This window comes from Oncorhynchus nerka, linkage group LG13, assembly GCF_034236695.1.
Source record: "Oncorhynchus nerka isolate Pitt River linkage group LG13, Oner_Uvic_2.0, whole genome shotgun sequence".
In the NCBI taxonomy this organism is placed as follows: domain Eukaryota; kingdom Metazoa; phylum Chordata; class Actinopteri; order Salmoniformes; family Salmonidae; genus Oncorhynchus; species Oncorhynchus nerka.
In genome coordinates, this window is record NC_088408.1 from 37619886 (window position 1) to 37635839 (window position 15954).

The following is a 15954-nucleotide window of genomic DNA, read 5'->3' on the forward strand; positions in this document are numbered from 1 at the left end:
AGCGCCTATCGCGAGACTATTTTTTTCTCCTAGGGGAAAGTTTTTTTAGGGGAGAGGAAGTATGATTGCTAAATGCTTTGTAGAAGCAGACGCAGACAGAGAATGAAACGTTTGTGGTAACCGGTAATATTATTTGAAGGGAAACTGTCAACAGGCGTGTGGAAGAAATACAGGTGGGGTGGTAGAGGGTGCTTGTTAGGTCTATGTCTAGTAATCTCAACTACTGAGAAAGTTAGGTTACAATAGTTCCAGTCACCTACAAAATGATTGACAATTATTGTAGGTGACTGCACCCTTGATAAAGATAAGAACAAAATATATTTAAAAAAGTATATATTATATTACTAGAATTGCTCATAGTAATATATATTTTTTCTCACAAGTAATAAGTTATTGGCACTGTTATGGAATAGTTTGGCAGCCCCATGCATCTCAATATAAGAATATTAGCAGGCTGGTTAATCGTTTTTGTAGCAGCACCCCTAAATATTCTGATAAATAAAATAAAACAACAAAAGGCCTCATGGCCACCAAACCAATGTGCATTAACATTCTATATTTTGGTCAAAGCAACAAAAATAACTAGGGCTATACAAAAATAAAGAAATGTTAGGGTTAAGTGGGTTAAAATCTTCAGAGAAATCACAGAGACTGCACAGAGGAACATGTAAAAATGCAGAATTTTGGCACTTTAGCAAGTGTTAATTCATATTAAAAATCAGATGTATTGAATTGTCCATGTGTTCTATATTAAAGGGCACTTCAATTAATATAACATGCTTTTAAAATTCAATATTGGTGCACAATTTCTACATAAAATGGTGGATATTTAACGTTATGGGGCTGTTTTGCTTCCACTGATCCTAGGGCCCTTGTTAAGGTCAACGGCATCATGAACTCTACCAAGTACCAAGACTTTTTAGCCAAAAACCTAGTTGCCTCCGCCAGGAGGATGAAACTTGGCCACAAATGCATCTTCCAACAAGAAAATGAGATCAAGCACAAAATCAACATTTTGCAATGGCCATCTCAATCTCCGGACTTGAGCCACATTGAAAACCTGTGGTTTGAAATGAAGAGGGCAGTCCATAAGCACAGACTGGAGGATCTGGAAAGGTTCTGTATGGAGGAATGGTCTAAGAGACATCCCAATGTGCTCTCCAATCTCATTAAACATTATAGAAAAATGCACAATGTCGTTATTCTTGCAAGGGAAGGGTGCATAAAGTATTGAAAACAGAGGTGCCAATACTTTTGGGAGAAAAAGTATTAGTTGTTAAGCAAAATCTCTTTCTCTGAGGAATTGTATTAGTATAAAATAATATAATTTTCTAAATGTTTTGGTGCATGCAATATAGCTCAGTATTGTAACTATTTATTTTATACTCTTTTTTTGCTCATCTTTATCAAGGGTGTCAATTATTTTGAAGGTGACTACACTCTTAGAAAAAAAGGGTTCCAAAATGGTTATTTGCGGAGGGATAGGGTTCTACCAATAACTGTTTTCATCTGAATAACCTCTTTTTGGAAAACAAGGGTTCTTTGTAAGGCAATGGGTTCTAAGAAACGTTTTAGAAGAAAGGGTTCTTGAATCATTCTCCGAACGGCAAGAAGGGTTACATAGAACCCTTCTTAATCTGAGTAATCTTTTTTATTGTAGTTTTTTTTCTTTATTTTAAATAGTGCCTCAGCATTAGGGTTTACCTCAGTGTTTAAACTTTAATATCAGGAGTTTGAGTAATCTGATACATTTAAAAAGATGTGAGAATGTTTAAAACGACCCATTTTATGAGAATATTTGTGCATGTATCTGGTATTCCCTTAATCATTTTACATATACAGTACTGACATAGTTGATTTATTTGCCATTATTTCTGACTTTCAAATTAGTATTTTCTGTGATTTTATTGAGCAGAGAGTAGGAGATTAAAAGGAAATTAGTGAACCAGCAGTGTATTGTGTAATTTACAGCAAATTGGCCAGTTTTACCTAGTATTGACTTTTTCGTTGTAACATGTCTAGTGTTGATTCTGAGTTCAAGTGGAACTGACAGTGTTTTAACTACTTTGCAGATATGAAACAAACAGACAACCATAATATCAGTCAAAAATATACAATTCCCAGTTTATGCTACAAAATCTACTTTATAAGATTTTAAAAATAGATTATATTTGACAAAACATTTCATGACGTAGAGTAAGGCATTGTTGGCGGAATAGATGGATGCAGTTCAATAAATGTATTTGTGATCCAACAAATATTGCTATCAGGTTGTAAATCACAGCTGGCCTGGTACATTGTTTGCTTTCTCTAGCCATTCAGTGTGCACTGTTTCAGTTTCAATGACTCAATATTTTGGACAAAAATGGACGAATGTAGCTAACTAAGGCTGGGAATGTCAATACACTCAAATTAGTCAGAGCAATGATCACAAGTCGGTCATAACGTGGCTAATATGCTAGCCTATTTATTTATGTGGCTATTTATTTAGCATGCTAAAAACACAGAACCTTAGGTAGCTAGCAAGCTGCTAGGAGGTTGTTATGCAATAGAGGCCGTTGAGAGGAGGACGGCTCATAATAATGGCTGGAATAGAGCAAATGGGATGGCATCAAAGACATGGAAACCATGTGCTTTATGTATTTGACACCATTCCACCAATTCTGCTCCAGCCATTACCACGAGCCGTCCTCCCCAATTAAGATGCCACCAACCTCCTGTGATTTGTCATTGGAGGAGTGGGTGAGTGGCCGACTTTTCCCCCCATATCGTTTTTCTGTGGCTACAGCTAGAGATGCAGGCGTCCTCTGGTTAGCTAACAAGAAATGTGAATCACTTTACTAGCTAGCTATGCTCAACTTGTACGTCTGTTAACCAGAGTTAACATATATTTTAGTTGTCAATCAAATGGATTTGGCATCGATGAAATGGGCTGGAAGGCAAGTTCCCATTCAGTTGTCAAAACGTGTGTTGGACAGGCATGCATTGGCAGGCAAGATGTAGAAGGGAGAAGTAGCTACTATCGTTTATCAGTGCAATTTTGAAGACTGAAAAAGTTTGAGAGGGGTTCCCTCGTTAGCTTTTAGCTCATCTAGCCCTGGCTAACTTTAATTGTTGATCTTGTTGTTGTTGATGTGCATAGGCAACTGAGGGAGAGAGCCTACCTTAACATTCTAAATTAAATAGCTAAATAATCCATAGTATGACCATCTTAAAATAATTCCATACGTCAGTTTAGAACGCCCCCATCCCCCCTTTATGAACAACCCTACAAAGAGAGTTTGCCTTTCATGCCAGCTACCTGGGTTTGCTTCCGTGCCCCGCTGTTCGATACATTGGTGTCAGAAGTGGGATGGCGTCCGTGAGGCCATTGGAAAGCATGGCCGGGACATGTGTGAGTGGGCTGAGCAGTCGAAGCACTTGGACGTGCCTTCCCGTTCGGAGTGGTAAGTGTAGCGATCCTCGCTATATGAGCCATATTACAATTCCTACCAAGTGGGTTAGTTATATTGGCGTAATGCATAGGGCGTTTGCCTTTCACGTCAGCGACCTGCTGTTCCCTTCCCTGCTACGCTGTTCGCTGCAATACTGTCAATTGCTAAGTACACAACCACAACAATATCTCAACCTTAATAATAATACACTCATAATATGGACAAAAAAAGATATCCAACAGACAGAACAGATTGGATATTTTTTTAAACAGCATGTCCATGATAACAGCTGGTGGACTGCCATAATAGAGCTGGGAGCCAGTGGGAGGTCAGTATGGACATGTGGGTGGTCACTGTGTGTTTGCCATGAAGAGAGGAGTTCTGGGGGAGCGAGACCTACAGTAGAGCAAGAAAAAAAAACGACTGTAGGTTCTAGCGTCCCTGTGTTCGGTGTAGGATTTAGAGGTTATTCATATAGTACAAAAATAACTTACTCTACTGTAAGTCTGTGTTATTTCTGTAGGTATTTGTGTGAATTTCTATACTTATTGATCGCCATCCCATTCCTCATTAGGCTTACCACCATCACATTATATTATGGAGTGAGAGCATTCCCACTACAGAGATGGAACAAAACTATTCAGAGGTTAACAAAAACTTTAATGACATGCCAACTCTCCCCCAATTGAACTGGGAAGTGGAAGTGAGGATTTAACATTCCTGGTACCTGTCATGGTTAATTAAGACATGTGGGAGTGAGGAGGAAGTGGATAGGGTTGTGTGACTCATTCATTAGGGGTCACTCTGAGCAATCAACCAGTCTTTGTAGGGGAGTGTTTATACGGTATCATTGTTCGACTTCAACTGCCAACTGATTGATTTACAAATCACTATGCGTCATAAATAATGACTCATTATTAGTAGTCAGTCACAATTTACTCACCATGCATCACAGATGTCATGCTCTCCAACACGGCCATCACTCCATTGGGGATCATGGATGGCCAGCTATGACAGGACTGGGAGTTACACTTAATACATCATCATACACTGTGTCACTGGGTTCACCCTCCTCCATTACCAGGAGATTGTAAACACACAGGACAGGTTCTCCTGGGTGAAACTACTGTTTCCACTTTCTGGGTGCTCTGTATGTGCTGTTCTTTGTCATTTATTCAGCCCTCACTGTTAAATTGGATGGTTGAATATGTCTGTCAAGACACCATAAACAGGTGTCCCATTTAAGTTGTTTTATTGATGTGGACCGAGTCTCTTACTGGGTTGCATTAACCCACACGTGGGGTAAGTGAAAAAACAGACGTTTCCTTGTGAAAAAGGACGGCACATTTGTTCTTCAGTGGACTATGTGGAAACATATGGCATCTCGTGTGTCTGCGTAATGCAGTGACTCACACACACACTCACTCAGTCTTACACAGACATTTATTTTTTAACCTTTGTTTAACTAGGCAAGTCAGTTAAGAACAAATTCTTATTTTACAATGACTGCCTACCCCGGCCAAACCCTCCCCTATGCTGTGCCGCCCTATGGTGTGCCGCCCTAAGGGACTCCCGATCACAGCCGGTTGTGATATAGCCTGGGATTGAACCAGGGTCTGTAGTGACGCCTATAGCACTGAGATGCAGTGCCTTAGACCACTGCTCCCTCCGGAAGCCCCCCACACACACACACACAAAAACACAGACTGTGGCCCATGCTATCTGCACAGAATGTGATCTGCATGATATACACATGGGGGGTGAGGACTCAGAGATACTCAGTGTGTATGTCAAAGGGGAGGGGCAGTCAATGAGTCATCAAAATATATGTCTTTTTTAAACTTCCCAAAAACATAACACTATGTTGGATAGGAATTTTATGAAGTGGCTTTGTCTCATTCTCCAAGTGCCATGTGTGGGATAGAGGTAGACACTGGACAGGGTGCATTGGCACCTCCCAGTCAAACATCAAGAGGGAAAGGGGTGGCCCTGGTCATACTCCCTGGCCGTCACCTTGCCTTGGGTCAAAGTGAAGAATATTTCACAGAATGTCATAAGGAGCTTTACACTGTTACCAAATCCCTTCCTTCTCATGCACATGCTGTACTGATCTTCAAGCACATAGATTATCACAGTGACAACTTGATAGGGGGAAAGAGGGGAGGAAAAGTGCAGCTCATGCCAAAAAATAAGACTGTTTGCAGACCAAAACAAAGCCACGCCACTGCATGTGCAGCGCGCTCCTCAGATAGGCTTCCTGGGAAACAAGGCCGGCCACCCACATTCCTGGCATGGAAAGAGGCGCTTTTCTCACGGTCTGAGGACAGCCTGCCTGTCTTGGGTCAACAGTGGTGATTTAGTTTGCAGTGGTTGCGGGTCTCCACTCATTGTTCTGCTCCGAGCAAACTGTAGGCGCCCAATGTGCCTATCCAGTGTCCACTGACCTTGCAGCAGGTATAGTTTCCCTCCTACTAACAAGTGTGAAACAAGGCTTGTGGAGGAGCGTACTTAGGCGGCAGGAGGGGTTGTGTGTGTGTGTGTCTTAGGGGGAGGCGAATGGGGAAGTGAGGACAGGAATGTTACCCAGTCCTCTTCAGGGATCAGCAGCATGAGGGGATGTTGGACGGGACATTCTAAGCACAGAGAAACTGTTATTCTCCTTTATGAGTTTTACAGAGCACTGACAGTAATTATAGGTACAGGGAGAATTTGCGCTCCATATTGGTTTTCAGTTTCTAAACAAGCAATTATATGCTTACTAATAAGTGTTGTTATAATAATATAACAATTTATAGTGTAGCATTGTTGAATACTTGTTTCTGATTGTCTTGAAGGACATTCTGGAGCGTACATTATCTAAGTGATAATACAGTGCCAGTATATCCTATAAACACGTCTTTGAGGGCATTATTACTTTAATATAACGGGTTACCAACATATTCAAATAATATTTTTATTAAAAAAATTTTTTTATTAATTGATTCATACTATTTCATCCTTCCACAATATATAGTCAGTGGATTGCGCAGTCAGATGGAACAGAGTAAATAGGCATTTCAACATCATAGCTTTAGCTGGTGGTAACTTGTGAAATTGACACTGAATGGAATGGAATGGGGTTTAAACCAATCAGCATCCAGGATTAGACCCACCCATTGTATAATTCCCTATAATGCACAGTATTCAATCGCTATAGTTCATTCTTGTTTGAGCTGCTTTTGAGAGCAAAGGTCGAATTGAAAAAATTGTTGGCATTGTTGAATTCGATTTTCATAATGGCAAGCTAGGACTGATGGTTTGGTTAGCTAAACTACCAAGTATGTTTGTTTACCACGGCAGCTATTGTACTATAGCTATGCAGTTAACCTGCTAGCTACTTCAGTGGATGTTGAACACAATTCTAGCGGCAAATGTGTTACATTTGGTATAAAAGTGATAATCAACTCGGGGCTATATGCGCTCTCCGCAAAGTAATGCAACTCTGTGGAAGGTCAGTTCACTCCGGTATTTTCCATAGAACGCATAGACCCTCGTTGATTATCCCATACATATGACCAAATATCTAGGCAAATCCAATTTTATGAATTTGGGTTTTAATTCAACAGTTGTGAACTGGTTTCTAAAATCTTTGTACATATGTCAGTTTTAACCAATAAATGAATTGTAAGACTTTGCAGCTTAATTGGGTGTTTTTTTACGTTTCTGTTGTCAAACGTAGCCCTACCCACCAAGCAGTGCTGTGCTTCTTTAAACAGTAGAGTTGAGTGGTTTAAGGGCTGAGATCCGGACCTAGATATGCTGCTCTCCCCCATCACAGTCAGCCTGACCCTCTGTAGATCAGCCCAGCATTCCTCTCTCCCAACCTTTAGAGGTCTGAGGGAACACACTCACAACCACCACTGGCTTCTTCTGGAGAGGACACACAACCAGAAACCAACATCATCTCTCCCCTGGGATGTTCCCTGAGGCTCCTAGCTAGGCCCCATAGGGCTAGCAAGAACTTCCCCCAAATGAGGATGGAAAATTAGTCTCACTAGGTGACCTTTCCCCTTTAGATGATTCCTTAGTCGGCGTTCAAGCAGTGGACTCCACTTCCATAACTGATGCCCATGTGACTCCCTTAGAGCTTTCACCGATGCTGTAGCCTCTCCACTGGGGCTGAAAACACAGGTGTTTTACTGTCTGTCTGCCTAATATGGGCCACTGAGCCTCTATAACAGGGTCATGAGACAGCGAATAGGAGGAATTTGACCCATGTGTCCAGGGAGTGTGTTTGGCTGCTGTATGGGGAGTTGGTCACTGCTGTGCAACTCAGACATTTTCAGTCTCACTGGACAAAGAATCTGTAGGAAGACGCCAGGCAAGCAGGGCTGTGTGTGTGTGTGTGTGTGATGGGAAGGTGTGGCACAATAACTCAACTTGGGAGGGGCACCTTGAGACAAATGGGATCACATCTGTGTTAATACATTCTGCGGAGAGCCCTCCGGCTCATACACTTCTCTAAGTGATAGGACGAGTAATACGTCAGGGTCCTGGGAGTTCACACGGGTGCTGTCCTAAATGGAACACTAATTCCCCATTTAATGCACTATAAAGTAGTGCACTATAAAGTGAAAAGGGTGCAATTTGGTTCACACTTTGGTCCGTTCCTCATGGCTGCATGATTGATGATTGCTTGCCCTGCCTGCACTGGTCTCACTGTAGTCTCCAGTGGCTTCCAAACAATAAAATGACCTTGAATGTGGCACCCATTTGACACATCTCATCGAATCCTGTGCAAATACATAACACAGTGTAGACAGTGAATGTGACAGGGCTTGATTTTAAATATACATTTTTAAATATTGAACTATAGAAAGTCTTCATGAATAAAATGTATTTGAAACCAGTCATATCGGGAAAAACACTGTATATTGTTACATTTTCACTTGCTTAGATATTTTAAGCCATGTTTGAACAAACTAAGGTGTCTCAAAACACAGTCCAGTCAGACCATTAAATAGACCATCATGCCACCTGACTGGATTGCAGCTGGAAAATCATGCAGCTCACTTATGACACCCTGTGGCCAAGCAAGAGAACACCACCTACATTCTTCATCCGTGTTGCAAGGTGTAGTACTCTATCAGTGTTACTGTGACCATAGTTGAGTATTTCAATATCCAGAAATCAAGATAATAAAAATCCTGTAAAATGTCAACCCTGGTTCCTCCCATTTGAGCCTTGCATTCCAATTGACCCAAGCATCCAAGTTAACATTATTTGGCTCAGAACAGCTCAAAACAAGACTAAGATAGATATAAATTGCTATGCCACAAGCCCTGTGGATAAGATCCAATGACACAAAGATATCAGACAGTGTGGCACTGGCACATCTCTCACACTAGAAACTGACACACAGCTGTTTACACTCAAACTCAGGACATTGGAATGAACCAGACATGCTATCTGAAGCTAAATAGATTTTATTATAATAGAGGATATTCACTGAGTGTACAAAACATTAAGAACACCTTCGTAATATTGAGTTGCCTCCCCCCTTTATCTCAGAACAGCCTCAATTCTTCGGGGCATGGACTCTACAAGGTGTCAAAAGCATTGACATGTTGACTCCAATGCTTCCCACAGTTGTGTCAAGTTGGCTGGATGTCCTTTGGGTGGTGGACCATTCTTGATACACACGGGAAACTGTTGACCGTGAAAAACCCAGCAGCTTTTTAAAGTGATTGCAGTGGATTTAACAAGTGACATCAATAAGGGATCATAGCTTTCACCTGGATTCACCTGGTCAGTCGGCGTCATGGAAAGAGCAGGTGTCCTTCATGTTTTGTACACTCGGTTTAAAATAAATATACGTGACTTTTTTCTCATTTAACAGTCATTTGTACAGTGAAATTAGGGCAACGTAGCTAAAAACCAGCTGAATAAATGTCTTATTTTTATTTCCTGCACTGTGCTATTGCCTTTCTTATGAAAGCTATGGAAACAAAATACATTTAGGCCATGTGTGTATTTTGAACGTTGTCTGTGTGGCCACACACACATTTACACACACAGAAAATGTTTTAGAATTGACAGACACCCAGACCTGCAAAGCATGGTTGTCTCATGCCATGGAGCCAAAAGAGAATGTGGACCACAACATGGTGGAGCACTTCATGTGTTAATACAACTTAGGTTGCGTCCCAATGTAGTGCACTGCATCCCAAAGTGGTGCACTATGTAGTAAATAAGGTGCCATTTGGGATGTACCCCTTAGAGATGAGGAGGGCTCCTTGACGTAAACATGCACAAACAATTATGTTGCTTTTTGTCTTTCTGTGAGACTTGAAATCCCATGCTCTGGTTAAATGGGTAAATTGGTTTCATATTGGAGGACCGAGAGCACCACGACCACATGCACAAGAGACCTATAAACAGCTTCTCAGAAGGCATTTTGAAGTATCACAGGAGCACTTTGCAAATGGGAGTGTCTGTCTTTCTGTACAGACTGTTGAGAGGGGGGGAGGATAAGTGCTTAAATTCTGGATTGGAAAAGGGAGGTACATGCAACACTAGCAAAGGGGGAACGTGAAGAGGTACAGACCTAGAGGTGCACTATCATTCATATGTGTATTCATTATTAGTGTGTATCTTTAAGATGTCCACACAAAAGGCAAGAAGTCCTAAAAAAGCTTTGTCTGGCATAGAACTTTTATACAACCTCCATATCTTTAGTGTCTAAACAAAACATGAGCTACTTTTCATTTACCACTAAATACTTCAGCTAATAACAGTGCATTCAAAGACGATGATCATATCAATGTTTCAATGAGAAATTATTAACGTGTGTTTATGTACAGCATTTTAGGACAATATTAATTAGAATAGAAAATGCTAAATCAGCCTACGTTGTACTTTTTGCAGTCATTAAATTAGAGACGGGACATATTGAACTCCAACTTGATATTTAACCGCTCGCGGTCCTTTTGAAAATAACAGATCCTACATTTTAGATGACAACAACACAACAAATACAGAAACAAACTCAAATGTAACTCAAAAGGTATTCACAGATCAGAAAGCATAGGACAAGGAGAAATAAACACAATCCTGAACATCCCATCATGTGATGGCAACTTTAAACATAAACACTAAAAAGGCACTGTCCACATTGTTTAAAAAAATGCCTTGTTTCAACCCTGTCAAACTGAGGAGTTCGTGCTGATGTGAGAGAAAGTCCCTGGGCTCTATAGACTGAATGTTGCATCACAACAGTATCCAACTAGATTCATTATTTCATATGTTTTAGAGAGAATCATTTCCTTTGAAAAAAAACTAGGAGCTATCAAGTTGACAAGCAGGTTTATGGTAGATTGGTCATTAGAGTGATTCAGGCTCTGTTGGACAGAGGTGCCCGTCTATATCTAGCTTACGGTATGCGTCATTAAGGCAAGAAGAGGAAAGCTCTAAAACATGGGTATTATTCATATATACTGTATATACACAGTGCCTTCAGAAAGTATTCACACACCTGGACTTTTTCCACATTTTGTTGTGTTACAGCCTGAATTTAAATGGTTTCCATTGAGATTTTGTTGTCACTGGCCTAGATACATTACCCCATAATGCCAAAGTGGAATTATGTTTTTTGAAATATTTACAAATTAATTACAAATAAAAATCTAAAATGTCTTGAGTCAATAAGTATTCAACCCATTTGTTATGGTAAACCCAAAATCATTTGAGTAAAACATTGCTAAACATGTCACATAATAAGTTGCATGGACTCACTCTGTGCAATAATAGTGTTCAACATGAGTTTTGAATGACTACCTCATCTCTGTACCCCACACATACAGATAATTGTAAGGTCCCTCAGTCAAGCAGTGAATTTCAAACACAGATTCAACCACAAAGACCAGAAAGGTTTTCCAATGCCTCGCAAAGAAGGACACCTATTGGTTCGCAAAGATGGTCACCTATTGGTATATGAAAAAAAAAATGAAAAAAAACAGACTGATTATCCCTTTGAACATGGTGAAGTTATAATTTACACTTTGGATGGTGTATCAATACGCCCAGTCACTACAAAGATAAAGGTGTCCTTCCTAACTCAAGGAAACCGCTCAGGGATTTCACCATGAGCCCAATGGTGACATTAAAACACTTACAGAGTTTAATGGCTGTGATAGGAGAAAACTGAGGATGGATCAACAACATTGTAGTTACTCCACACTACTAACCTGATTGACAGAGTGAAAAGAAGGAAGCCTAAACAGAATAAAAACCTATCCCAAAATATGCATCCTGTTTGCAACAAGGCACTAAAGTAATAAAACTGCTAAAAAAATTAGCCAATTAACTTCTTGTCCTGAACACAAAGTGTTATGTTTGGTGCAAATCCAATACAACACATTACTGAATACCACTCTCATTAGCATAGTGGTGGCTGCATCATGTTATGGGTATGATTGTAATCGTTAAGGACTGGGGAGTTTTTCAGGATATAAAAAAATTTGCGGAATGGAGATAAGCATAGGCAAAAACACCTGGTTCAGACTGCTTTCCACCAGACACTGGGAGATGAATTCATCTTTCAGCAGGGCAACAACCTAAAACACAAGGCCTAATCTACACTGGAGTTCCTTACCAAGAAGACAGTGAATGTTCCTGAGTGGCCGAGTTAGTTTTGACTTAAATCTACTTAAAAATATATATGGAATGACCTGAAAATGGTTGTCTAGCAATGATCAATAACCAATTTGGCATAGCTTGAAGAATTTAGAAAATAATAATGGGTAAATATTGTACAATCCAGATGTGTAAAGCTCTTAGAGACATACCCAGAAAGACTCACAGCTGTAATCGCTGCCAAAGGTGCTTCTACAAAGTATTGACTCAGGGGTGTGAACTTGTAAATGATATATTTTTGTATTTCATTTTCAATAAATTTGCTAACATTTCTAAAAACATTGCATCTCAGTGCTAGAGGCATCACTAGACACTGGTTCGATTCCAGGCTGTATCACAACCGGCCGTGATTGGGAGTCCCATAGGGCAGCGCACAATTAGCCCGCGTCGTCCGGGTTAGGGCTTAGCAGTCATTGTAAATAATAATTTGTTCTTAACTGACTTGTCTAGTTAAATAAAGATTAAATAAAAATCTAATAAATACATGTGTTATTGTGTGTAGATGAGCGAGAAGAAAAAAATATATATATTTCAGCCATTTTGAATTCAGGTTGAAACAACAAAATGTGGAATAAGTCAAGGGGTATGAATACTTTCTGAAGGCACTGTATATGGAAACAATACATATGATTGTATAATGTATACTATATATATATATATATATATGCATTTTTTTCTTAACAATATTTAATTTAGAGTACAATTTACAGTGCTGTAAGAAACAAGTGAATGCCTTCTTCAATTACAATATTCAACATTAGATTTACAATAAGGAATGGATATCCCAATAAGATAAGATAACTGAACTGCATGCTTTCATAGTAAAACTGAAGCATGGTGCAAGTGAAATCTTTTCTCTTTGATTTTGCATAGGAACTGTTTTGAGAGTTATTTACCCCACTATCACCTGTTTGTTGGAGCCGCACAATGAATAATACTTTTGATACCTCGTTTGTGTGGAGATGAAAATTGAGAAACCGTCTCATTTATTCTTAATGCTCTTCAACTATACTTCAAATACATGCCATAGGGAGAGAAAAAAAAGAGAGAAAAACCTTTTTGAATAGCTGCTGGTTTTGTTCCCGAGGAAAACACCACTGTTCTGGGAAGGCGGGTTATTAATCCACCGGGCCTGTGAGCCTACCAGACCATCGGGAAAATAGAAAAGAGAAACTCAAAACCGAACCAATACGTTGACATTGTATCAACACCAAAGAAACAGTCAATCCGACATGCAGAAACATTCTGGGCGACTGTTAGGAACTCATGTTGAACAAGGAGCAGTCCTTTTTGCTCATCTGGTCTTCTGGCGTTCACCTCAACACACATAAGATATACTGGAACTGTGATCCAGTGAGCTGGGAGTCCTGAGAAACACATCGGATATGTGTGAGGAGAGAGAGAGAGAGAGAGAGAGAGAGAGGGAAGGAGAGAGACATCCAGATGGCGGTCAACAGCAGAACTATCAATACGACGGGCTCTCGAAACCTGTTTGACTGAGCCGGAGATAATAGACCAATGCATCACTGACGATCTGTGCAGTATCACTGTCAGAAGCAAACAGCTTCACAGAGAGCAGTCTATCGGTTGGGAAATACATGGCAGTACCTTGTACTGACGCTGTGAATATTTGTACGATAGAAAACAGAATACGTCTCTCTCTCCTTTGGCAACAAAAGGACAGTGTTGATCATCATCAATATATACCAGTTGAACATGGCTGATGATTTTCGAACATCCCAAAAGGCCGTTATAATAATCGCAAAAAACATAAAAAATCACACATTTTCACCATTGCTGCAAAAGATGTCCAGTTCTCTCAATGGCCAGTACATGTCAGTGTTTCTACACCCCTTCACCAGTCACAGAACAAGCTAAAGTGGCTGCCTTATTCCATGTCCCGTCTATCTCGGTGTGTTTGGGCACACACAAACAGTACAGTTCCAGTCAACCTGTTTTCAAAGGATAAATACTATAAGAAACCACTTCTCTGCCTTGGTTTATACTCAGTGCGCAACCAGCGGTGTGGAGTTGAAGAGGACGGGGCATAATAATTCACCCCAAATTTGTTCCAGCTCTTTGCAGATCCGTTCAGCAGTGCAGTCCTTTGACTGAATAAGAGAAAATACAAACTGAAACTGTAAAGGGCAATAAATGAGAGAAGAAAAATGTAGAACATTACATTAACAACAACAACAAAAACTATCAGGCAGTAACAGTATCTGGAACATACACACTTTTGGCTTCCCAGTATGATGACGACGCACACCTTCGGTGACCTTCGGTGACGTCTGTGTCCGTGGTAAGATCCGTCAAGCAAAGGTGTCCACAAAGAGGCACCTCACACACTTAAACACTTCCGGATTGAAATGAGATGGTTCAGATTCACCGACAAATGTTTCCTTGGTGGACACGACCCCATGGTAAAGAGTAGCTTGGTAGTTGTAACCTGTCTGACGACAGGCGGTAACCTAGAGTTGTTGGAGACAATTAAAGATTACATAACTTGCTGCAGAAACATTTCCTTCCAATGCAGACTTTTAGACTACAAATCTAGACAAACAAAATGCCTAAAAGTAGAAAACCCTAAATATTAATATAACAAGATTAAAATAAATGGTGTATTTCATAGTTTTAAGACTTTCTCTTATACAAATGTGATTTCCAAGCCAACCGGAGAATAGGAGATTCTGTCTTGGTTTCTCAACAGGAAAGTGTTGGCTCATTTTCTTTCTTTTGCTTTGATTGTTATCTGTATATCATAGATATCCAGGGTAAATAAATGTACCGCGAAGGAAAGTGATGATAGTAAAGGGCTATTTTCCTTTGTCAATATCCAACAACAAATACAAAAACGTCAACGATCAAAGTAAACTTAAACTCCACTTCGCAAACAAGCAAAAAAAAAGTGTCTTGTTAAATGAATAGAAAAAGGTGCTATATAGTATTTATATATATATATATATATATGAACAGAGCTGCAATTCTTCCTCTTGAAGAACATGTTTTTTTGTAAGTGCTGTGATTCGTAGTCTTTGTGTAGTAGGCGTGTGTAGTCAAAGTTGCACCTGATGAGTTTTCCTTCTCATAATCTAGTATCAACAGATTTTGTCACTTAATAATAATAGAAAATCTTGTCCGATGCCCTCAGGTGGTAGGGTTTGTTTTTGGTTCCTATGTTGAGTTTGCCTTCATATTGCAGTGCCCTCCGGTAAGTGTGAGGGCATTGGGTGGAAGTGAGGCCAGGGTCACTCTGTGTAGTAAGGCTGGCATGAAGGAGGAGACAAATGACTGTTGCGTTGTTGAAATGATCTGACACATGATGAGGTCTGATCAGGATGAGGGAGATAAGAGGTTATGCTAAGGTTTGTTTGAGGTCGAGGGTTAAGTTTGGGAGAGGCCCCTGCTGTTGATTTGGAGAGCAGTTCTCCGAGCCTCAGTAGCGGTGTGATTGGTGGGAGTACTGTGAGCTCTGCTGGGATGACGACGAGTATCCCTGGGACTGAGTGGAACCTTGGACGTTGCTTTGGTATCCAAGGCGGGAGTTGGAGTGCTGGAGAAAAGAATGGAGAGGAAACCGTAAACCGTTGACGGCTAGAGACCCCTGTCGTTAATTATTTATCAAGTCGGCACCACTGGAAAATACCATTGTCTATTTCAACCTTGCATGGGGTTTGAGAATAAATAATTCAATAACTGTACCTTGGGAGACCTTGCGGGAGGGGGAGTGACTTTTGTTGGCAATGTTTTCAATTGTAAAGCTGGCTGAATCATTTACAGATCAAGAATGAGTCCTATAGAAAAGCATGACGCATTGCCACAGATCTGTCATGTTGCTCAACATACC

General features: G+C 40.3%; 1 protein-coding gene across 4 annotated transcripts in view; it reads right to left on the minus strand.

Annotated features, from left to right (window-relative positions):
• Nucleotides 1-8883: 8883 nt before the first annotated feature.
• The window catches only part of LOC115139493 (cyclin-dependent kinase 19), a 76851-nt gene continuing 69780 nt past the window's right edge, over nt 8884-15954 (minus strand). For 2 of the 4 annotated variants that reach the window (XM_029676972.2, XM_029676973.2), the window contains one exon: nt 8884-15660. In XM_029676972.2, coding sequence (XP_029532832.1) covers nt 15544-15660 — 117 coding nt within the window. In that variant the 3' untranslated portion in view covers nt 8884-15543. The remainder of the gene's footprint in view (nt 15661-15954) is intronic. The other 2 variants (XR_003865117.2, XR_003865118.2) reach the window with 2 other exon arrangements.